The sequence below is a fragment of the Scomber scombrus genome, chromosome 21 (genome assembly GCF_963691925.1).
Source record: "Scomber scombrus chromosome 21, fScoSco1.1, whole genome shotgun sequence".
In the NCBI taxonomy this organism is placed as follows: domain Eukaryota; kingdom Metazoa; phylum Chordata; class Actinopteri; order Scombriformes; family Scombridae; genus Scomber; species Scomber scombrus.
In genome coordinates this window covers 6,399,708-6,425,432 of record NC_084990.1, presented here as the reverse complement: position 1 = coordinate 6,425,432, position 25,725 = coordinate 6,399,708, and the positions used below count along the sequence as shown (strand labels likewise).

Sequence of the window (25,725 nt, the reverse complement as noted above, 5' to 3'; positions counted from 1 at the left end):
TTTCAGATGATGTAAAAGCTACCAACATTTAACCATCAGAAAGTGGATTGCAGGTGCTGTTAGAACTGCAAAAGTGTACTTCAGTTTTTCTAACTTTTATTTCCATTTCCATAAGTGCTGCTTTTACTTCCTCCGCCTAGATTTATGGGGTAGCCGTTCAGCTTCCAGACACAAGTCTGCTTCTCTAACCTATAAGCCACCAGGGACGAGGACACTCCAATAAAATGGCACCGGATATAACCATGAATTTGTGAAATAATTTTACCTTATCTCTTATTTTATTTTGCTGGAACTAGTTCAAAGCTTACAACTACAACACATAAATACAAAATGATACATAATCTGACTGCGAACTTGACTAAAAAAGCGCGGAAAAGTAGCCAAGTAGTCATTTTTGCCTCCTTTTACAATCACTAGCCTGTTTAATCTGATGTAATGTTTATATGTGTGCAAATGTTGCACAGTGTTTTCATAATTTTTTTTCTTCTTCTTCTCCCCTATGCAGATAAAATAGAGAATGGGGATGTGTACCAGAGGAGGAAAGGACCTCATTTGGGCAGCTCAGATGGACAGGAAACAGGAAATAAACAACAGGAAGGAGTTGGGCAAACAGGAAGCAGTTGGCGTCGCATCCTTCTCCTCATTCTTGCCATCACCATCCACAACATCCCAGGTGAGAACGAGCCACTGGGCTGATGACCAAAGCATTTGACCAGAAAGTTTGTGTTAAATTGAATTCTTTGTATGCACTGCTGCTCTATTGCTGCCATTCAGAGAGTATAATTCCCTTTGTTAAACCCTGAGAGTTACAACAGTGGTCAAATGAGTTCCATTTGACTTTCATGGGTGGTGATTTGACATCATGAATATCTGTGTCAAAACAAGCTGTGACTTCAGTAACATGAGCCATCTAATAAAGGCCACAAGACGAGTTATGTTTCTTTCAGGATGATCTGAGCGGTAGCGAAATTATAGCAGTCATTTGGGAACAGAACATGATAAATAAAAAAGATCAAACAGTCACAGAACATGGACAGTAGTTTGAAAGGAAAGAAGAGAAAAATTGCCGACCTCATCGAGCAAACACATCAGTCAGTGTGGTGTGACACATGGTCGGTCATCCACTTTGGTACATACTGAAATGTCTCAACAACTATAGGATGTACTGCTGTGAAATGTGGTATAGACAGCCATGGCATGACTGTGGGGATCCTATGATTTTTCCTTTAGCACCACCAACAGCTCAAAGTTTTCACTTATCCAGTAAAATACAACATCTACTGTTCTAGAAGGACACATATTAATGCCCACCTCATGATGAATTGTAACCACAATGGTAATCTTTTAACTTTTCATCTAGTGCCATCATTATTTTGCCATCATCCATTTGTTCAAATGATTGGTTTATATCTAAATACCTGCGAATCTAACTAACTAACAAATCCCATCAGTCTCAGATGTGCTTTGTGTTTAGTGCAAAAAAACATTAGCAAACAAAGCATTAGCAAATGTTAGCATTTTAACAAGCTGAATAACAAGCTTGGGCCCTGCCAATCATCAGCATGTTGGCCTGTCATTGTGAGCATTTTAGCATTTAGCTTAAAGCTCTGCTGTACCTCATTGCAGCCTCACAGAGATGCTAGCATTTTAGGAATAAACAATTTTGCTTGTAACTCAAGCTAATGGTTTCCTCAGTATTGTCACCTGTTGATAATACCTCAATTGTAGGTATTATCAACCTCAGGTAGGGAGGGGCTGAAGAATGTATTGGCTTCCAATGGAAAGCATTACAGACAACGTTTGGCGTTTGTTCTTACTTTGTCTTGTTCAGTCACCAGGCATGATGGTGTTTCTAATAGAAATAAATGTAATCAAGAAAGTTGCACAAATATTGCAACTGACCTTTAAGGACACACAACAACAAAGGTATTTGGCTAAAGTTGCTATGGCAACATGCCAACAACAGCCAACAGCGGCGGAGTCAACAGAAGAATCTCAAACTGTTTGTTTGAGCTTTCTGAGCTAACAAGCTGAACTGAGGAAAAATGTAATCTAATTCCAGAGCAGCCTTGACTAATTCAACACAAATGGAAAGATTGTTTGAGTTGAATGCAGACAGAGAAACATTTCACCTGAGGAATGAGGCCACGTTACGCATCATACATTAAATCACTTCAACATGATGACCTTGTGAATGACAAAACAATGTGTTTATTTCACTGCATGTATGTTTGAGGCAGAAAGAGGGAAATGTATAAAGCATGTGTAGATACAATGTGTAGAAACTTCCCCCATACAGAGCTTCACTAATAGGTAATAATGGAAACATTAGTTGTCTGGTTTTGAGTTCAGGCTGAAATGTTCACTGAATGTGAATACTTTTCTCCCTGTGCTTTGAGTAAGTTATTTGAATATTTGAAGTGAAAAATGTGTCAAAAGGACAGGTTTGTCCTGGAGTAGTCCTTGCATTATTGAACACTACACATGCCAACAAGTCACTATTCTGTCAAATCTAATGAGCTAATTAAAGTAATGACATGTCAATCATACATCAAAGGCGACGCCCAAGAAGGAGCAGTGTTCAATATTTGGTGACAGCTCAAAACTAAATATGTGACTCAGGAAATAAACATGGTAAAATTCATGTAACAAACAACAGGGAGGCAATTAACAGTTATTGTTGACATTTCTAGGAGCTAGCAGCAAGAGTACCAACACAATTAACACACATTTAGTTAGAAATTCACAGTTTTTAGATGTAATTTAGCTTAGAGGCTCTTGGGGACTTTTTTTTTCTTGTCATATCAGAAAGCTCATGCTGGGAACTCTTTCTACTCAGACAGTGTGTGTCAAATTGGCAACACAAATCATCTTTAGAATTGTAAATTGGACTTAAGACAGTGTGATACATCTGGCGTTTCAGTCTCAATGACTGCTGCAGCTCAATTTTCACAACAGTGTTTGAATGTGCAAACCCCTCCTGATTTGCTATGTTGTTGCCATAACACACAAAATGCCATCCCTACAGGCAGAGTCCACAACACTAAATTACAGTCTTCAAAAGACCTATAAAATACCTAATTTTGGAAAAGTTTGACTGCTTATTGCTAATCTTACTGTTGATTGTATTAGTCCATTTAGCAACATCACCCTTGTGAGCAGCAATGCAACACAATTGCTAATTACTTCACAGCTGCAACCGTACAATTTAAAAGCTTTGTTTGAAAGAAAATAAAGGAAAAAGAAATGTTTTTTTTTATCTTCTTTTCATTTCTTGCAAAATGAATAGAGTTTAATGAATTGAGTGTTTATTACTGTAGCTGTAAGTTAAATTTAGATGATGATTTAGTGATGTAAATATACAAGGTGTAATGAATTGAATAAAAACAAACTGTGCAGATGGATGCAGAATTAACAAGAATCTGAAAAAACAAAACAAAAAGTTGATCTTGTAGGAATGTAGATTTCCTGCTTGCAAAGTCAGACCCTGTAATTCACTATATTACTATTTACTATTTATAGTAATACAGCATTACTAGGACTATAAAACATTGTGTCAAGAGCAAATTAAAACTGTAGTTGTTAAAACTCAGCCATAGTTATTGTAAAATAGTATAAACCTTGTTATAAGCGTGTCTTTCTTTTTTTACATATTGGTGTGGATATGCAACAGATGGCAGTTTTATTATTGCTGCTTTGCTCCATCTTTCTAATCAGGCAACCAAAGTGAGATAAGTTTTTCCGAAGTATGAGTTTGTTTGGAAATTATTGCATCTTATACTCCACTACATTCATCTGATAGTCTGATTAACTGTGGAAATATAGAATTCATCATTAACCTATGGTCAATTAACAATTTGCCCACATCAGAGTATAGCCCCTATAATTAATGAGAAAATGCAGTTTCAGTTGTTTGAATGATTTTCCGCGTCATACTCGATTGATTTCCATTTGTTCAATCAGCAACAGCAACATAATTATCATAGTGTGGAATGATTGTTTGCTCCAGAAATGTGGATACAATACAAATGAATACACTTGTAGTGTGTAGGAAGAGGATACATGGTGGTGGCTGCGTTACCAAGGAGTACCGCACTAAATATCAGATTTCATGTGAAAGGTTAATTCATTTATAAGTAAAACCATATAGAGGTCACTGCACGCACGGTATTTCTCATGATTGTAACATATGCGTGCAAAATGAGCTTCTATACAAACACACTTATGTACATGTAATTCACTTCAGTCATACACACCCACACACAGAAGCAGGCATTTGTAGGTGGAGATACACCCACCGAGGCTGTTAATGAAACAGACCTCCCACAGTCTCAGCTTACATCCAGAAAAACAAAAATTAATTGAGAAAACAACTCATAAAGTCGTGATTTAAATGTGAATTAGAATATATTTAAGTACAGTACCAGTCATAAATTTGGACTGTCCAAACATTTGACTGGTACTGTATATCTGGTCAGATGATCCTAATAATGCATTATCTGTGGTGGACTGTGTGTGGTTCCTGCTTGGGAAGAGAGAACAAACTCAGTGAAGAATGTCTGACATTTTCATCACCTCTGCCAAGCTCAAGGGAACAGATGTCAGATGTAGAATCACAGGATGCCAAGCCTGCTGCTTAATTGACAAACCGAATAATATGTGAGTTTTTGAATATCTGTGTATTTAAGTATCCAATGTCAGATTCATAGATTAGTGGTTTATTTTAGAAACAAGGTCACTGAAGAGATGGGAAAACAGTCATATAACCTCAGTGGGCAGAGCCAGGAAAACTAAAGCTATAGTTCCAGAAATTGTGGAATGAAAGGAAGGAATCTCAGGAACTTAAAGTCCCTGTTCCCCTGAATCTGAAGAGCCATATATAGATTACATAAATGTAAAAAAAAAAAGCAAATTTCAAATGAAGAAATAAAAAACTGTTTTCAGTTTTCATGCAGAAACACCACATTCATTTCTTAATATTTGTTATTAACTGGTGTGCGACTCTGATATTTGAGATTAAATGAATGAAAGCAGAAATGCAGAGGAGGAGAGCCTCTCTCCGAAGTAAACAACCTGTTTAGTGTTTGATGGCTATTTATTTATGCTCCAGAATGTAAATACTATGAAATAATGATTCACTTTGCCGCCCTCTTTCTCATTAGCTCGCCCAAGCACCCCCACTCACTCGCTCTCATATAACGCAGCCTAATTTAAGCTTTAAATGGTAATAAACAATAAGAAACATCCCTTTTCCTATCATTGAGTACTTCCTTGCTTTCTATGTTTGACCAATCAGCAATGGTCAGTCCTACAAACCCTGACCCAAAAGTTCCTGTACCTTTTGAAAATACTACCCCTGAAGAAACTCTCCTACAGGAACTAGATTAAGTTTCTGCAGTGGAAATGCCCCATAAATGAAAAAGGCAACATGCTAATTCTGCTTGCAGAGAAATAAATAGTTGTCTATGTATGTGTGCATGTCAGAGTGTGTGTGTGTCTACCAGGTATTTCACATGTTGTGAAGGGTTCAATCTGACAGTCACATCTGGGGACTCACCTACACTGTAGGGACAAAAAATCCAATCCAATCCATAATGTCAATCATTGTATTTTTAGGGTAAAGACAGCAAGTCTCTAGGACGTGAAACGAAGTCAACATAATGTCCTCTCAGGTGATAGAAACGTGACTGTGTGTGTACGTGTTCATACTGTATAAGCACTGGTGTCTAGACTTGTCTATAAAGAACCATGCTGTATTATAAGCATATTAAGAAAATATGTTATTCATGCTCACTTTGTTCTGAGTTCTTTTTACAATAATGGTCCATCCTGTTGTATTGTGGTGTTAATGTGTAATTTTGTCGCCCCAAATTGCAGTAAGAGGAACCTGTTTGGCTTCTTTTAAGTGCTTTTTCACCAGTAATCATGTAATTGAACATTAGCTACAAACACACAGGATCCTTTCTCTTAGTGGCTTGACTTTGTGATAACCCTATTTTGTGATTCAGAGGATGTTAAAAGAGGTCTATTTCATGTAGATTTCTTGGTTCAGCTTTAATACAGATATGAAACATTAATTTGTAGTGCTGAGAGAAATATCAGCCATTTAGTGAGTGTTTTTTCCCACATTGTGATAAGCGCACTGACTTTTTGATACCTAGCTGTCCAGTGGGAATGGAAGCCCTTATCCTAGCAGTTAGCCATGCTAACCCTGTTAAACAACAAAAACAGGAGCTGTATATAGTAATAACGTGTACCGATGTTCAGAAAGGCTCCGAGTGCTCCATGACTCTGCAGAAACAGGAGCCGTGACAGGAGTTGGCAGCGGTCTATCAAACTTAGCAGGAGATCGATGGCCGTGTTCTCCCCTACCATCAGAGTTGATCCCTGTTAGCGTGACAGATGGACAAATGACAGCTACCACTAGCAGCCAGTCTGAGCAAACTCAGAGACAAACCAGAGCATCAGAATATTACTGAAAAGACTGTAAAAGATTATTAAAAAACACTAGAAACCAAGAACATTTAACTAAGCCATGTTTCATATTTTTGTCTTGATAAAGCTTGACTGAGATTTTACTGATTTTCAGCAAGCTGACTTTCCTACACTCAGGGTCTTTATCAAACATGTTAAGATTACATAACCAGAACATTTTTATGAACATTTTTGCAAAAGTACCATATATACCAAAAGTCAGGAAGTTGTAAGAGGCAATGCTGTCAGCTTTTGCAGGCTGTACTAAAGCTGTGCTTTCAACTAAAAGCTAACATGCTTGCAATGATGTGTTGTTTACCATGTTCACCATTTTATTTTAGCATGTTAGTTAGCATGCTGACATTTGGTAACAAGCACTAAATCCATTCAGAGGGCAAAGGTCATCTTGGCAGACCCACATCACCCTCTCCATGTTGAGTTTTGACTTTTGCCGTCGGGAAAGAGGTATACCTTTTCTAAGAGGGCCAAATCAAACAGACACCTCAGATCATTTGTTCCTTCTGCTGTAGGATTTCTAAATACGCTTTAGGCTGGTGTTCCTGTACTGTGCATCCATGATCAGTATAACTCACCTGATGACACCTACTATTTATATTTATGTTTCTTATATTGTACTGTTTGTTTTAGTTTTTGTGTTTTTGTTTATGGTATGAATTTGGTTGTCGACTGCTGTTGCAAATCAAATTGCCCCTCTGGGACAATAAAGACTTTCTAATCTTATCTATTCTAATCTAAACACAAAGCTAAGGGATCCCCAAAGTTATTACAGTTCATCTTGGTGGAAACACCGATGCCGCCATCCCATAGTTATCAAGACATTAAACTTAAAAGCACATCTCCTTGTGGTCACTGACATCAGTATGATATGATCATCTGTGGACCATGAATGTCTGTACATAATTTCTTGACAATGCACAATAGTACAATAGTTGTTGAGATATCTCAGTCTGGACCAATGTAGTAGACCAACCAACAGACCAGCATTGACATCCTTGCACCCGCACTCCGAGCCTGGCTAAAAACTGGTCAGATGTTCCACAGATTGAGTATAGCAAAATGTTGTTTTCTCTGTTCTTTACGTCAGACTGATGGAATGCTGTTTGCTGTTAATGCAACCTCAAGGCCTCCTCCATTTGTTTTCTTGCTAGATTTCCACAGAACTCATTATCAAGACAACAGAGCCATTGTTGTCACTCAGCAGATCCAGTTGATTCTACTTTGCTGTTCTTTTGATCGTTACAGTCAGTAAAACTCGACACTTTCTGCAAATGTTTTAGATTTAAAAGCCTATTAGGAGAGTGAAGAAGTATGCCCTTTGAGCTGTTGGAAGGCTTTCTAAAACATTTGCACACAAAGTGTTCAGTTTAACGCTGAAAGAAAGAACAGCAAAGTAGAAGCAATAAAAATGTATTAGTTAGATGAGAACAAATTTCTGTTCCAAAGAGACAGATGACTGCTATTGTACTGATTGAATGAATGCTGTGGAAATGTACATCCTGAATTAATCACGACAAGAGATGGACATGGAAACAGTTTGAGTTTGCATTAATGCAAAACAGCATCAGCAGCAAATTTAAACAGGAGCAAATCAGAAAACAGGTGGGCCCTGTCATTGATGAGTTTGTCACCTAATGCAACAAATATTTCTTTGAGCTAAATATATCCAAGACAACGGATATAATCATAGATTTTAGAACTCAAATCCATGAGAGTACAATCATTAAGGAGAAAGCAGTTGACTGTGTAGAAAGCTACAAGTATCTTGGGACAATCATAGACTCTTAATCGATGTTTGAGAAAAATTGTGAGGCAGTGTTTAAAAGGGGACATCAGCATTTGTTTTGTCTTAAAAAACTGTCCCATTATAACATTGATACAACCATGATGACCCTCTTCTATCGGGCTTTTATTGAATCCTTTTAGTCTTTTTCCTTTGTGTCATTGTTTGGTCTCTGAAAAACACCTATCCTCTAAACCTTATTGTCAAGTGGGCTAGTAGGCTTACAGGTAAGTCTCAACTAGCCACACTCTATTCTTCAGGACTGTTCTCATCCCTTACAGAGTGAATTCCATCTCTTTCACTCGGGCTGCTGGTTCGAGGCCCTTAGGTGGAGATCAAAACGATACAGAAATTATTTTGTAGCTGCAGCTATCGCACAACCAAACAAATCTAGCACAATATAATGCACTATACCCATGTGCACTTCAAGCTTTGAGTGAGTGAGTGTGTGTGTGTAGAAGTACTTCGTCATGACCTTCTCAGGAGTTTTTATACTTTGACATTATTTATGATACTATTAAATTTTTTTAATGCATTTGTTTTGATGTCTTTTGAATATGTACCATTCTATTTAATGTGTTAATGCTGAATCTCTTGAGGTATGAATAAAGAAACCATGAACTTTTTAACAGCAGATTTTCCAACAGGGCTGAAGCAGAAACACTCATTGTAGGTTATTCTTTTCTTCAATGCGAATAAGCGACCTCTAATTAAGTTTCTATAGATGCTGAGTATTGTAGGAGACTTAGTCATGGTTTTGTTAGGTAATTAGTATTTTGTGATACAGTAGATTATAATACATGTTGTTACCGTTCTGTCCTTGATACGTGGAGAATGAAGAAGCAACAGCATAAAGGGAGATGAGAGGAGACTTTGATGTATTTTGTTGTGAAGAAAAGTCACACCACAAAACAGATGGGAAAAAAATGAATGTAAAGCCTCATAGTCCTGCAGTAGTAAATAAAGGAGAGGGAGCAGAGAGAGAGGAGGTGCAGTAATGGCAGGCTCAGTGGAGAGGGAGTGTGTAGACGAGTGAGGAGACGAGATTAAAAATAAGATGGAAATGAGTGGCTACTGTGACAATGGGCTGTCAGCAGCAGTATCGTCAGACTCGCTTAAAAGAGCATAGAACATTTAGCAGGAATTGGATAGGACCAGCTGCAGAGCACACACAGAGACACACAAACACACACAGAATTGCATAGAGGCAGAAACACATACATAAAACCAAGTTTTCTCCTGGCTCTAAAAAAAGGAAAAAAACAAAAACAAAGGTGATGATATAAACATCTCTCACCTCTCACCACAGAATTAAACACTTACACAGCAAAGTTATCAAGAATCATCTCAACCACTTTCTCTGCTAGTGATGTTTGCATTTCTTCTTGTGCTTTCAACATTTCAAGACTTGTTTGGATCTCTTTGACAAATGTTGCTTTTGAGATCCTTTTTCAAGAGTGACCTTCGAACAGGCTACACACTAATCACATCACAATAAGAAAAGGTTTATTCACATTAGATGTCTTCAAAGGCTAAAATCATGAACCCAATCCAACACAGTACTGTGGAAAATCTACTCCAATCCACACATAAATACATTTTCAAAAAGAGAGACCAAATCCAAGGTGGACCCAGATGACCCAAACAAACCCTAACAGAGAGAGAACACAAACACCAGCAGCAGCATGATGTGCTATCAATTGATTCCAATTAATAATAATGCCCTTAGAACAAACTCTAAAGTCAAGGGAAATGATTCGATAACATGCTTTAAAGACACATTTATATAAATAATTGAAAGTCCTATTCCTTCTGGGAACACCAATATAAATGTATTCCTGAACAGTATCATCATCACTGTTGTTGTCTACCTGTGCTGTAATTAAAAATGCTGAGCTGCAGGCAACACTTAGGTAGGACTCATACAAATAGTCCTGAGTGAGTTATTAGCAGAGAGATGGTTTAATTCAACTATAATTCTTCATGTGACTGTGTGAGTTGTTCACTGTGTCAGTCTCCAACATGCCTGTTGATTTGTGTTACAAACAGAATATTCAATGATAATCGACAGATTTGATCTGCACACAGGCACAGAGATTTGTGTGGTTATTTTGCAGCCCTCTATGCCGGTCGCACAAACTTTAACCAGCAGATCTGGCATGTGTTACTGTGCTGAACAATGACATCATCCCTTCCATTGGAGACTGCAGATAGAAAAGATACCTGCCACCTTCAGATAACTGTGAAGAGAGTCAGCAGAGTAAATAAAAGGCTGTTGCAATCAGCCTGTAAATAGCCCTTGATTTTCATATGATGCATTTTTAAAGAAAGATAGAGGAGTTTGAATACATTTGTATTAATTTTAAAAACAGCAGTAACATATGAACTTCTCATTTCAAAGATTTGTAGCTTGTAAATTGCTAATAATTTTGAGACCTGCATATGTACGATACAATATTTAGTATTGGTTAATCAGCAACTTGTTTCATATGCCAACAAATTGTAAATACCAGCAGAATGATGCCGACAGAACAGCGATGTGTTGCTGGAGTGTAAAGTTGTACCAGTTAAGAGCAGGACGGAGCTCTCTGATATCATCTAGGATCAGCTTACATGAGCGAATACTAAAAAAAGTGGACGTGTTAGTTGTGAACAGGGCTTTTTTCAACGTAATTTCAAATGAACATAGGTAGTTAATGATGTGTTTCTTGGCCTTGGCCTTATGTGGTTACTAATGTAGGTAGTAGAGAGGTAGCCAAGCATGCTAACAAACTTAAGCTCAAGTTAGAGCAGAAACACTTTTTCCAAACTCTTTAAATCTTTTTTGTTACAGCCCCATTCACACTGCTTCAACACATGGAGAAGGTTAAAGCATTGCAAACCTGCCGTGCCTCATAACAGTTGTAAAACAATAACTCACATCCTTTGTAAATCCTTACAAAAAGATTTACAGTAGATTTACAGAGGTTGTGTAGGGCTATTTCTTGGCCCGGGCACAGCTACTTCTTAGAGTCTCTGTTGGTTGCTTGGCAACCTCACGGTAATGACAAGACTCACTGGCATGAGATTGTTACTGATCTTCTCACATAAGTCTCCACAAGAGCATGAATAATGATATTTTCCCAAAATGTTAAATTATTTCTTTAGGTATGATCTGATTTTTACGCCACTTTAAAAGGAAATAGTTTTGAGCGACTTCAGCTTCAAAGTTAGCTCTCCCAATGGTCCAATGAATGCTTATGTTATTATATGGTATGGTATCTATTATCAGACCATATTGCTCATTGTTCCCTCTCTTTTAAGGTGCAACTCTATCTGAAATATGATATGATGCCATAAGTCGGATAGCAGTAAATTCACTGTATGGAAAAGGGTGGGTTTTCATAGACTTGGCCAGTAGCTGTTGTGCGACAGTTGCATGACACAGGTTTAACTGCTTACTGTTTTGAAGCACCTTAATGCTTTGCTTTTATTAGATTGTTACCACTCCTCTAGCGAGAAATTACAGGGTTTATCCTCTGTGGCCCTCTCTCAGTAAAACATTTCAAGCTTAGCTCTACAACTTTGAAAATGTGTGTTCACATGCCAACAAGCAGTAGCATGCTATGTCAGCATACTAATTGGATGAAACCATAAAACTCAAGGTAAGCTCTCAGGTCAAAAATATTTGACTAATGGCGGAAGAGTCCCTGTTTACGCACTTTGTTTTGGAACTGGATGTGTGATTCCAGAGGCTGGTGACTAAAACACTCAACTATCTGAGGGGCACAATTTACTCATTACTCATACTGCTTTAGCATTGTAATCACCTAGCAGTTAATGGCATGACAGGATGTAACTGTTTATCAGCATTTGGAGTATGCGTAATACTGCTCCTCTGCCCTTTTGGTATAAAATGAAAAAGGGCCTGTAGATCTGACTGCACATGCACACAAGCACACTCACGCACTTACTTCTCAAACACACGAATGCACTCATAAATACAGCATGATCTTTGACCTTTTCCCTTTCAGTATGAATGGTGCGTACTTTAAGTTTGCATGACATCCATAAAAATTAGGCAAATGGGACTGAGATGCGGCACAGAGAGCACAGATCATGTGGAGAGGAAACAGAGACAGTTGTCACAAGTGTGTTGATGCCGCTACTGTATCCTGTCTTACTACTTCATGCAGTTGTAGAAGAAGCCTCACAAAATGTACAAAATCGCGAGTTGACAATTTGCTCTAATTCCCAGCCCATTACAGAAAACAAGTAAGACATATCATTTCTAATATTTACTCTTGGTGAGGGATCAGTAGTTCAGCAAATATGTCTCACTCTGCAGTCTACCGTCTACCTAAATTCTACTTAAGTTCTAATCCTACGTTCTCAGGGCAGTATGTGCTATTAGGGAGAGAAGTATCAGTAAAAACCTGACTTTTGAAGGTACACTAAAATAAAAGAATGCAGTTGATCCCCAAAGATTTTTTCTGTAAGAAGATAACGATGTTCTGTAAAATCACAGTTTGTTCCAGGCCTAGTAAGTTCTTTTTTTCTGTAGACCTTCCTGTCAGTTGTGTCCAATAATAAGATACAGTGCTTATGCAAAAAAGACTCAGTTGTCTGTGTTTTTTTTGTTTGCAGAGGGCTTGGCTGTGGGGGTTGGATTTGGCGCCATTGGAAAGACTTCATCTGCTACTTTTGAGAGTGCCAGGTAAGATGGGTGTCAAGGCAACAAATATACATACACATCTTCATTTATCCAAAATGTCAACTTTTTACACTGGTGGTTATTGATTTATCTGGCAATTTGGGCTGTTTTTGTAGTTTGTGTTATCAGAAAAAACAGGCATCCATTCTGTAAAATATCACACCTGGACACAAAAGTATCAATCCCACCAAGATCATGTGCAGGAACATAATGACTGGTTTGCCAAACTGGAAGGTTGGTTTAGTCATACAATTAAAAATTGCATTTTTTAGGTAAAAGCCTTGCAGTAGTTAAGTTAAGGTATAATGGTGGAACAGTTAGGTTTAGGTTAAGAGTAGATAGATAGATATTGGTCAGAATTCCCATCCATGCCCATAAAAGGGCTGTGTTGTGTGCTGCTGACATCTAGTGGTTAAACCTTGGTACTGCAGAGAGCGGTTGTAGTTCGGAAGGAGATTCTGTCTGGCCTATACAGGTAAGACTATGGCCTTATCCCATTTTTATAATCCACTCAGACCAGCCTGGGGAACTAGCATCTGATCATGGAAGGCTGCTCTCTTTATGAACCCATCTGGGAGAATACAAAAGAACACAACTATCGTGCTAAAATTATATTGCTACAATTAGTTTTTATAAATTGTATTTAGCATAATGATTATATGTTCTATCAGTTAAAAGCGTACCTGTTTGGTCGGGCGATTGAAAAATGCCTCCTGTGTTGAAAAGCTTATTCACCATGTCTACACAGTGATTGTGTGTCAGTTCAAAGCCTAAAACAACAATTACTTTATTACTTATTCATTTTAATTTTTGAATTGAGAAAAAAAATGTTTGCTGTCAAACTCTATGTGTCAGCGCTGGAAACACATAGAGCCTATTGGAGCTTTATATAGTCACTAGAAGTACATTCATAGCCTTTTGTAAAAGTTTCTGTGTGGTACCTGTGCTGTAACTGAGCTACTGTAGCAGTTGTACTACAAGAGGCTTTCTGGTGTGTCTGTGGGGGAGTTTCAGAATGTGGCCATAGCCCTGCTGTTTATCATGTTATAAAAACACCTTTTTTCTGTAAATCACAACAAAGCATAACTCATCTTTTCCATAGTTTCAAAAATGTAGATTGTGTATGTCAGATTTGGATATGAAATATGCCACGTTGGCCCACAAAACTTTCTTGTAAGTTGAGAAATAAGTCTTTGCCCAAGTAATCACCTCACTTCCAGTGCGATAGTACCCTATCATCCCGCACTAACAAACACTGAACTGGCTGAAAAGAGACCACTAATTTCTCTTTATAGCAAAGACAACAATACAGCGTAATCATGTCATGGTTGGAGGTCACACCTATGACAGATTCTAGGTAGTGCTTACATTCCTCCAGAAGATAGTAGAGCTTGCATGGCTCTGGACATGCCTGTTCCCTCCAGACGAGCCTGATGGATTAACATCTGGGCGTGGAAAGCAGCTTCATTCACCCACTGCTTGAGAAACCAAGGGTTCTTGTGTCCATCCTTCACCATGCAATTCTTAGAAAGAAAAAAATCAACAGAATAATAGAATTAAATAAAAGAGATGCTTGCTGATGATGTGAATTGCAGTGTTCTATTGATCTGCAGATGCTTCAGACACTCTTCCATCCGATCTTGCACCTCCACTGTGAAATAAAAACACACAAAAGTGAAATTTTGAATGTTTTTCCATAAATTCTTATATAACTAAATTGAAGGCTGTCATTTCAAAATGCTAAAACATTATGAAATTCTCTTACAGTCGTTTTCAGCTCAAAAACATGACAACATTACCCATGGTTTGTTTCGCTATTGAATGCACAATTGTCTCTAAGATCATGGTAATGACGAGAGCCCCTATCACCACAGCGTTAGGCACCGAGAGGAGACCACCCAGTGCAGAGCCCAGCTTGTCCACAGTGGCTGCAGCCTGGCTGAATACTCCGCTGTATAACACTTGGTCTCGGTAATAATTCAGCTCTTCAGTTGAGTTGAGTTCAGTGCAGGGAGCTGAGTGGAGTCATTTGTTACTTCAAAGCTTCTCTCAAAACTTCACTTATGTTTCACTTCTGTAAAATTCACATTATTTTCTCTCTACTCATCCAATCTTATCAGATTGATATGTGTTCAGACATTTTATTGACAATTTTCTGAAAAGCTGACTGTGACATGAAAAGATGGGTAAAAGTTCTCAGAAAGTACAGTAGAGGCTGATGGGAACATTTTGGTTTGCTGGTATTTCATCAAAACTAAATTAAGTTAAGTTTCTCTTCTTTCTCTAAGCAAGAAAGCATATAACCAAAATGAACTATTCCTTTAAATTTTTGTTTTTGTGCTTTGTGTCACCACATTTCTAATTCTAATTCATCAATCCATTTCCCCCCACTCATTTAGCATTCATATCTGGAGGAGGTTTATCAGGCAACTTGTCTCTCTGTGGTCATCTCTGCTCTGCTGGTGGACTGTATCAAAGCTGGTCAGATTATGACAGCTATCTGGTGCTGTGGTGACATCTAGTGGTGACATTATGGCACTGCAGAGAGCAGTGAGATGTTGAGCAGAAGATTCATGTCTGACAATTCCAGATGTGACTCTGACAATAAAAAATAAACAATCATCAAATTCCACTTCTTAACGTAAGCCTGTGAAACAGCTCTGCTATAAATTCTACATTCAGAATAATGATAATAATACTTTATGTTGATTACCACCGCCCACTACAACCTCAATAACAAACAAAGTAGAGTGATCACCATTCTTACAATGTCAACAAATCTGAAAAAACGGACATATAAGCTTTATAGAAGTAGAATTTATAGCAGAGATGTATTGGATTGCATTGGATTGCACAGGTGTACCTAATAAGGTGACCAGTGAGTGTATATCATAGCAAAAGTCATATTTCCCATGGGGGGTGCCAGAATATCCCTCATGCTAAACACAATTAGTTGTATTGTGCGTTTATTTTTTGGAAATAGTCCAGGACTCAGTCCAAAGTCATCCTGACAGACTCAACAAAGTCAACTTCATCACACTGATGCAATAATACTATAAACTTTTTCTGTTTTTTTAAAGTAATGGTCAATGATGATTTACAGCATTGCTCAGTGTTCTAATAAAATCAGAGATAGGAGCGGGGGAAGTTCAATAAAAACATTTTTTTATCACCTCACTTTTACTAGTTTTAACTTTAACCTGTTGTTCATTATCAATTTCTTCCAACAAGCTGACATTTGTAGTCAGCTAGCAGTGTAGCTCTGTGGATAGCAGTGTCATATGGTCAGTCAGTGGTTTAGTCCACCAACTATTAATTGGATTGTAATGAAATTTTGTTCATTCATATTCCCCCACAGTATGAATCCTAATAACCTGATAATGATGACTTAACTTTAATGGAGCGCCTTTGCCCATTATTGCCCCCCCCCCCCCCCCCCCTGTTTGCTTATTTGTCTATTTTATTACTATCTTATTTTTCAATTTGCTGTTCTGACACCTGCAACAAAACAAATTAGACTTTCTAAAATCAGGTCAGAGTTATCATGTCAAATTTGAATTTGATTTAAGTACCAAGTAACAACAAAACTGAGGACATTCCCATCAGCCTTAGCTGTACTTTGATTAGTGCTAGTTAGCAAATGTTGGCATGCTTACAAGCAAAACTAAGATGGTGTACAACCTTTATAGCTTTATCAGCCTGGTAGCATTGTGGCTGTGCTACCATGCTGATGTTAGCATATTGAGCTCAAAGCCTCACAGAGCAACAAGCATGGCTGCAGACTATTAGTATTGTTTTCCCCTCTATCAGATGAAAGGCTTTCTGTCTGTTTCTTTTTGTTCTTTTGACATTTATTGATATGCTGAGGCAACAAACCGGAGAAATATTTCAGGCAATGTATTGTGTTGGTTAGAATCTGACTGTTAATTATTTTTTTGTCTCATCAGAAATTTGGCCATCGGTATTGGCATCCAGAATTTCCCAGAAGGCTTGGCAGTGAGCCTGCCGCTGCGGGGAGCAGGGGTCTCAACATGGACAGCTTTCTGGTAGGAAAAGACATGTGTCTGGGTCTGAACAAAGCATCTTGGGCTGAGTACAGTTACATCTAATTCAGTTTCAGATCATGTAACTGTAAGTGTTGCTGTTCTACCTTCAGGTACGGCCAGCTTAGTGGCATGGTGGAGCCCATTGCTGGGTTGCTGGGTGCCTTCGCTGTGGTTTTGGCAGAACCTCTGCTACCATACGCGTTGGCGTTTGCTGCCGGGGCGATGGTTTACGTGGTGGTGGACGACATCATACCTGAAGCTCAAGTCAGGTGGGTAAAAGAAGAATGGATTGAAGCGATAAAGGGTGAAAACAGATGAGAAGGTAATGTGCCCTCTATTTCTAAACCTCTTTCCCATCTTTTCTCCAACAAGTGGAAACGGGAAGCTGGCATCCTGGACCTCCATCCTGGGCTTCGTAGTGATGATGTCACTCGATGTGGGGCTGGGCTGAATTTACCATGACTGCTGTAATCGTGTCAGCAGAACCCTTAATGGCCATGACGTCATCACTGTGCTTCTGACCTCAGTTTTAAAAAGGGGACCAATGGTGTTTTCATTGGGAAACACTGTCCATTGTGTTTGAATTGTTGCTACTTGAAATTCGTCAAGTTGTAAAGATGACTGTACTTGAAAAATTATCTTTCACTTTAATGGCAGGTGTCTCATTTTGGAATGAATCTACAAATATTTAATTATTATTGTTTCCAGAGCTTATGAATGTTTTTAGAGGAAACAGTGCCAGTTCTAAAAGTTCAAATGAATGTTCTTTGTTTTTTAGGTTTTTTTTAGTTTACTTTCTCCAGTTTTTGTATGTCATCATGATGGCTACACTTGAAGTCTGGTGTTTGATCAAGTCGTTTAAGGGGCCATCCAATGAATGATTGCATTTTGCTTACTGTACTGTAACTGCTGCCATATCATGCGCACAGCATTGAGGTACTATGTGGTTTAATGGCTGTTTACTGAGGGAATTGCTTTATACTATTATCTGAGAAATTTGAAGGAAAACATGTTCAATGTGAAACCCATTAAGAAATAGCTTCTTATTTTTTTTAGCAAAAGCCACTCACACATCGCCGACTGTTTTTATGGTGTACTGAAATATTTCTGTACCGGTATGACATCTATTGGTTTACTTATTGAGGCGTCTTCTTTTAAAAAAAAAAAAACACAAAAAAACAAATGATAGAGTCCCCTTTTTCTACCAAATGTAGTGCCTTCTGCTTTTTAGGACAGAGACAGTCTCCTGACATCTGCAGGTCAGTATGAAGAATCACATGTTGTGGTCAGTGTCTGTTTAAAATGCTCAATTTAACTGAATCACATGTTAGGTAATTATATAATTAAACAACCAAATGATTCTCAATTTACTTTCATGGCTCCTCTGAATATCTTTTTTTTCCTGTAGCGATTTCTGTGTTGGCGTCTGTGCTCTTTTCACTGATTTTAGTTGAGTAGGGCTTGTTTGGCCAACCGGTGTGCTCAACTCAGTCCTTAGAGCGTAATGGTTGCTGACCCTGAAAAATCACAAAATAGACCCCAGTAGAGTAGTCAGCACTTACAGGTCAGTTTATATCACTTGTTTAACGGATGCATTTCAGCCCCAGGCTTTCTTCAGCATTACATACATACACACGTGGACAAAATTGTTGGTACCCCTCTGTTAATGAAAGAAAAACCCACAATGGTCACTGAAATAACTTGAAACTGACAAAAGTAATAATAAATCAAAATTTACTGAAAATTAACCAATGAAAATCATACATTGCTTTTGAATTGTGATTCAACTGAATAATTTAAAAAACAAACTAATTAAACAGGCCTGGAGAATAATGATGGTACCCTTAACTTAATATTTTGTTGCACAACCTTTTAAGGCAATCACTGCAATCAAACGTTCTGTAACTGTCAATGAGACTTCTGCACATGTCAACAGGTATTTTGGCCCACTCCTCATGAGCAAACTGCTCCAGTCTCATGTTTGAAGGGTGCCTTCTCCAGACGGCATGTTTCAGCTCCTTCCACAGATGTGGAACCGAGGATTTAGATCCGGGCTCATAGAAGGCCACTTCAGAATAGTCCAATGTCTTGCTCTTAGCCATTCTTGGGTGTTTTTAGCTGTGTGTTTTGGGTCATTATCCTGTTGGAAGACCCATGACCTGCGACTGGGACCAAGCTTTCTGACACTAGGCAGCACATTTCCCTCCAGAATGCCTTGATAGTTTTGAGATTTCATTGTACCCTGCACAGATTCAAGACACACTGTGCCAGATGCAGCAAAGCAGCCCCAGAACCGAGCCTCCTCCATGTTTCACAGTAGGGACAGTGTTCTTTTCTTGGTATGCTTCATTTTTGCGTCTGTGAACATTGAGCTGATGTGCCTTGCCAAAAAGCTCCAGTTTTGTCTCATCTGTCCAAAGGGCATTCTCCCAGAAGCTTTGTGGCTTGTCAATATGCATTGTGGCAAATTCAGGTCTCGCTTTTTTATGATTTGCTTTCAACAGTGGTGTCCTCCTTGGTCGTCTCCCATGAAGTCCACTTTGGCTCAAACAATGATGGATGGTGCGATCTGACACTGATGTACCTTAACCTTGGAGTTCACCTTTAATTTCTTTGGAGGTTGTTCTGGGCTCTTTGGTCACCATTCGTATTATCCGTCTCTTCAATTTGTCATCAATTTTCCTCCTGCGGCCACGTCCAGGGAGGTTGGCTACAGTCCTGTGGACCTTAAACTTCTGAATAATATGTGCAACTGTAGTCACAGGAACATCAAGCTGCTTGGAGATGGTCTTATAGCCTTTACCTTTAACATGCTTGTCTATAATTTTTACTTCTAATCTCCTGAGACAACTCTGTCCTTCGCTTCCTGTGGTCCATGTTCAGTGTGGTACATACCATGTCACCAAACAGCACAGTGACTACTTGTCACCACCAATTAAGATTCATCAATATTCAGAATCTGGTATCAGTCGTGGGGTTGTTTGCTTAAGTTGCCAGGCCACTGTCAATCAAATCTGATCAAATCACACCCACACAGTGAGTGTTAAACTTGAGATCATACAAAAGACCTTTTTAATTTTAATTGCTGCCTATTTAGGCATTTAATATTATCAAAAAAAAACTGAAGATGTGAAACTGTTAGTGTTTTTAGTGCTTAAGTCCCTCTTTTTGTTACTATACTTCCACCACAGCTCAACAGGGAAACACAAGGAGGGAATTTGATTCTAAAAACACTGTAAATGTGTCAGATATCAACTTGATATGACTAACTCAGACTGCTGAAGCGGAATATAAGCTTCACTGTGTGGACACACTGTGGATTTTGTCCCTCATCACTTCCATTTAAAGCACATTTGAAGGGAATCTTTTAATAGTCAGTATGAACAGGAGGAATGATTACAGCAAGGAAAACCTCTTTCACATTGTTTAAGAACACACTTGAAAAATTGTGATTCTGTCCTTTAAGTTTTAGTTTTCAGTTCACTTGATACATTTTATCCATCAGGGTTTTCTGTAGAAGTACAGTTCAGACATTACTTTCTAATACTCACTTCCAGATGCCAAACCTTACATGCTTAAATTTATAAGAACATGCCAGAAATAAGCTTATTAAAAGCATTTTCCCTCCTTTTATGTTGACAATATCAATATTTTATATTATTGATAACAATCTGAGATAAAGACAGGTATATTTACCATTGTACTGGCAAGTTTATATTTAAAATCATTGCATTTTCATTTGTTTGTCTTTTAATCAATGTCTTTCAAACTCACCAGTAATGTTGTATCTCGGCTAACTGAATAATTACTGTGCATATAAAAATATAGTTAATGTTTGAACAGGAACAGGTTTGGAGGAATCACGACATCACATCAAGAACTTTCTTATATGATAGGACGGTGTGTATTAGAGCAAACCAACCTAAACATAGCTGAATTACTTACTGCTTTGCTTTGTACACACTGACCCAGATCATTCTGGAGCTCAAGGGTAACAGCCACATGTATTATTATTCTAATGGACTGAGGCAAGTTTTCAGAGGAGCAAACAGCTCTAAAATAAGCAGCTAACTAACTTGTGATCAACATGTGACAAAGCAATGCAAGAGGTCCTCAAATAGCTTGAAGGTATACAATAATAATAAAACATCAGCACACACGATTTATCCACACATTTAATGTTTTGACTTTAGAATCAGTCTTAACAGGATAGCACATGAACAGAAGGACATCAGTTTAAAAAAAAAAAGAAAAGACAAAGACTATGGACCCGCAAGTCTGCAAATAAAAACAAAAATGCTTTAGCTGAAATCAAACGGTCACACATGAATTCACCTCACTGCCTCCGGTTCACTGACTTACAGTAGAGTGACTGGGACTGATTTGTATTGCAAGTAGTTAATGAGAGTTGTTGGCATTTCCAGCTGGTCGATGCTGTGGATCTTGTTGATCTTTTTGAGGTAACTGCGGATGGTGAGTCGGCACTGTGAAATCAAGGCCTTTGGATTCCCTGGAGACAAAGGAGACGATGGAGAAAAGGTTATCAGCTGGGTAACACAAAGTATTTTATTTCAGCCCATTCCCTTATCTAACAAGGTCTGTCGAGCCTACACAAATATATTTTTCTGGCTGTTTGATGTCTCAATTTAAAAACTGCAGCAATGTCTACTCATACCAATGCAACTTTACATGTGTAACTGATTTTTTAAGCTTAGCTCCACCACCAAAAATAGTTGTATTCAGTGGTCACAGTCTCTCTACACTAAAAAAAAAAGCTTTTTTCCTTCTTCTCATCCTTTCATTGAATGTTTGAGCTTCACTTTGCAGAATGATGTGCAGAGTAAGACACTAGAAGCCGGTTATTACATTCATCTGCTGAAAGAGGAACATTTCTACGCGTTCACCTTGAATCAGAGTTAAAAGCATCATTTGTGATATCAGAAGTAATTCGGAGCCAATTGTGGTTCAAATATGCAGCTTACAACTTTTTTCCAATGCGTTTCAGCTTGTGGCCTTCATCTGTGTCATCATAAAACATATTACAAGCAGTATTTAAATAGGGTATTTCATTAAAAAGCAGTAAGAAATTCAAAAAGGTAAAGGCCACAAATCAAAACACTTTGGTTTAATAATCAGGTTGTTCCATACTACTAGTGTTGCTGGAGCTCTTACTTTTTGGACATTGTACCCTTCTCCATGCACCTTGGAGGTGGGTGAAGTTGTGCTAGAAACTTCTACTCTTTATCCCAAAATTGCTAAGAAATTATAACCCTGTAAAATAAAGTGACATGTACAGAATGTGGGTATGTGCAGTTTTAAACATAATGAGCACCTCTTTCCTGCAGAAGCAGCTCCACAGCCTCGTTCTGCTTCGTGGACTTCTCGATGATCAGCGTGGGGAGGTAGACGTTTGCACCGAAGTCGATCAGAAGCTGGATGTACTCCACGCCGCAGCCATGCCTGAGGCACATCTCCAGCACAGTTTTGGGCTGCTTGATAGAATTCAGCAGCTTCTCATCTGTGCAGTTGTAATCTGGGTCTGCACCGTACAGGAGGAGCAGTTTGAAACACTCCATGTGTCCGTAAACGGCGGCCAGGTACAGCGGCCCACTGGACACTCTGGCACTTGAGGTCCAGAGCAAGACTTTAGAGCGGGAGTTCACCTCTGCGCCGTGTTTAAGCAGTTCCTTTAATATCTCCACATCACCCTCCCGAGCGGCGGTGAGGACGGGGGAGCAGTTGTTGGTTGAGCTGCCGTTGGGGTTGGCGCCGGCTCTGAGGAGCGCTAAGACACAGTCCAGGTATTTCCCACGAACAGCTGCAAAGAGAGGCGTCTGGGCCTTGACATCCACACAGTCCACGAGGGCGCCATGGGTTAACAAAACCTGCAGACAGCTGAGGTGGCCTTTAGACACTGCAGCATGCAGAGGCGTGCCTGCAATGCCCCAGCCACCTCTGCAGTTGATGACCTTCTTGTAGATTTCTTGGCAGAGCATCTCATCAAGGAGTCTGTCATCGTTTTGTAAAACAGCCTGTCTGAGCTGGGATATTTCACAACTGCTTTCTTCTTCTTCAGAGGTCCTTAACCGGAGCATAGAACCTGCTGAAAAACACTAACAGAGGCAGACAAAATGAACTAGACATCAAATACATACACAAGAAATAAAATAAAACAAAAATACTTGTTAAGGGCACATTTAAGTAACCAATGTGTTGTGGCTACAGGCTTATTTTGATGTTAGTGGGTGGGCTGGGACTGAAAAGAAGCTAGAACCTTTTTGTAGAGTAATGTCTGGAACTTGTGTAAAAATAGGTGAGTAATTGACACTTCTGTCAGCTATAACTGTGGGACTGTAACCCAACACTTCCTTATAAGCGTTAATAACGTCTGAGAAGGATGCACAGAAAGGAAAAGAAAGCTAATTTCTTCCTTAAACCAAACTCCATTCAAAATATTCACAATTTAATGTTTAAAAGCTGATCTGCTAAAGTACACAGCCGATTAATCAAAGCCTATGGTCGTTTCTGAATAATTAAAGTCTTTTGGGAAATTCGGCATATAAGTAATCAATCAAACAACCCATAAAGTATGTATTATTATAGTTGTCGTCATCTTCTTTGAAATGTGTATTGATTGTATACAGAACTAAAGACAAATGCAAAAGGTTAACGTGCATGTTCCGTATTTTACAGCAGCAGAATCCATCTCTCTATATAGAGAGTAGTATACAGTCACATATCAGGACTAGTAACGGGCTGTCCAACAGGAACAATGTTGCCATTATTCAGCAAAACAACAACCGACGCATCTATTTAATAATCACTAAAATATCGCCCTGCTGTACATACGTCTCCCTGCTATAAGTGAGACTCAAAATGAGTTAATTAAAACACATGATTCCGTTTTGTTGGTTTTACATTACCTGAGCTGTGTCACCATCAGATGTTCCTTCTTTTCCTGTTTCTTCTTCCTCGTCGTGTTTGTGCTATGAGTCACTTTCAGTTTAAAGTCGCATTGACGCCATCTGCTGTTTATAATGAGCACTACCATATATGGAGGGTGAAGAGTAGTAACGGGAGAAATATATAGTGTTTAATTCGAATTGTTATAAATTATTATAAATTAAATATGCAATACAATGTTTCATAAAACTCAAAATAATACAATTACAATGTAATTACATTTCTTGGACCCTACTGAAAAACACATTATAAAATTAATAACAAATTCTGTCAAATACATGTGAGTCAACAATTAGATAATGAAGAGCTTATTTTTATGTAATTAGAAAATGTGTATGTTTTTAAATGCACTTTAAAAAAAAAAAAAGCTTGTGTTTTATTTTATTCTAATACCCAGTTATAAAAGTGAAATTATGAAATTAAATATAATGTGACATTAAATGAAAAATAATAATAAAAAAAAAAACTCTGAACATTCAGAAAATCAAAATGATAAAGTCACATATAATAATGAGTTGAGTTTTAATAAAATAATTTCAAAAACTATTGGATATTTTATACAAATGTATTCATATAATACTTTTTGTGGTTATTTCTTTATTTCATATTGAACACTTTGGGACTCCGAATAAATTAACCAATTTCTGATTTTTCTTATTCACATTTCTTATTCACACAGGACTATTTTCTATTAACAAAGGCTCTGATTCGTTGTTCTGTGTTGGCTTGAGTACATATAATGCTGCAGTACATATATTGTACATTGTAAGTACAGCAGGCTCCTTCAAAATTGCACTTAAGTGCAGTATTTGAGTAAATGTACTAAATGTACTACCACTGGAATTGATTCTGTGCATCTCTTGCTGAATCTTGTATCTCAAAAAGAAAAATACAATTGTTTCCATAGCAATGGACTGACAATTCAAAACTATGACCGCCTTATCACTGCCTTCAACTTTATCTGTTCTCTCTCTAAGCAACACAGAACACAGAGGCATCCTTTCTATTGAAACTGGGTGTATTTCTTTTGCATGAGTGCGTCACAGAGTCTTTGTTTGGTCAGTGATGAGGTCTTGGTGTTACTACTCAGACAACAGGCCACACACACAATGCAGGAGAAAGAACTATCAAGATCAATCTACATCACTAAAAAAAGTGGCAACCCAGAAGAAGATACTGATCCCTCTTGATTCCCAAAACATGTTTAAAAAAGCAACAATTTGCTCCCAGCAAGACCACCAGTACAATGCCTCTTTGGTGTCTTAGAATTGTTTCTATCTGTGCCCTTAGCTGTATCCTGCCTGAGTGAGTCTGACTGTTTCTATTCAGTGCCAGAGGTTTTACAACATGGTAATGAGCAACGCTGGCCTCCTCTGTCCACTCGGCCTCTATAGCTGTTGCTGAGAGACAAAGTAGAAGTCACCCAGGCGCTCAGAAAGACTGGAGAAGAGGCCTTTAAAACAACGACACCACCATAACTCACAGTGTGTTTGGAGTACAAGAGGGTGTTAGTGGAGGGAAGAGCGTTGGGGCTAAGATAAGGGAGAGGGATTGAAAGGAAGGCTAAATAGTCACTTTTAAAGTTGTAGAAGAACACTGAGAATGAAGAGTCTTCAGGCAGTGACAGAAAAGAAAAAAAAGATAAGATGAATCCATACATTTTATGCAGTGATGAGAGCGTGCTGACTTCTACAATGCTCCAGTGGTGATCAGGCACAGTATTTCTTCTGAAGGAGAATATGACTTGC

At 38.4% G+C, this 25,725-nt stretch overlaps 2 protein-coding genes across 4 annotated transcripts in view; one reads left to right on the top strand and one right to left on the bottom strand.

Moving 5' to 3' along the window:
- LOC134003624 (zinc transporter ZIP11-like) overlaps positions 1 to 25,725 on the top strand; it is a 240,576-nt gene that overhangs the window by 115,721 nt on the left and 99,130 nt on the right. The window contains exons 6-10 of one of the 3 annotated variants that reach the window (XM_062442878.1): positions 506 to 673; positions 12,902 to 12,971; positions 16,916 to 17,014; positions 17,125 to 17,283; positions 17,387 to 17,479. In XM_062442878.1, the coding sequence (XP_062298862.1) occupies positions 506 to 673; positions 12,902 to 12,971; positions 16,916 to 17,014; positions 17,125 to 17,283; positions 17,387 to 17,465 (575 nt within the window). In that variant the 3' untranslated portion in view covers positions 17,466 to 17,479. Of the gene's footprint in view, positions 1 to 505; positions 674 to 12,901; positions 12,972 to 16,915; positions 17,015 to 17,124; positions 17,284 to 17,386; positions 18,430 to 25,725 lie in introns of those variants that run through there. The other 2 variants (XM_062442877.1, XM_062442879.1) reach the window with 2 other exon arrangements.
- On the bottom strand, positions 21,172 to 23,989 carry LOC134003264 (ankyrin repeat and SOCS box protein 12-like). The gene is made up of 3 exons (XM_062442404.1): positions 23,938 to 23,989; positions 22,347 to 23,127; positions 21,172 to 21,524 (listed from the first exon to the last, which is right to left on the bottom strand). Exons 2-3 carry the CDS (start codon positions 23,107 to 23,109, stop codon positions 21,373 to 21,375), a joined length of 915 nt encoding a protein of 304 aa, XP_062298388.1. The 5' UTR covers positions 23,110 to 23,127; positions 23,938 to 23,989; the 3' UTR covers positions 21,172 to 21,372.

Coding starts and splice junctions, on each gene's coding strand:
- LOC134003264 (XM_062442404.1), bottom strand. CDS start 23,109: ATGCTCCGGTTAAGGACCTCTGAAGAAGAAGAAAGCAGTTGTGAAATA. Junction 21,525..22,346: donor GCTGCTTCTGCAGGAAAGAG/GTGCTCATTATG, acceptor CTTTGTCTCCAG/GGAATCCAAAGGCCTTGATT.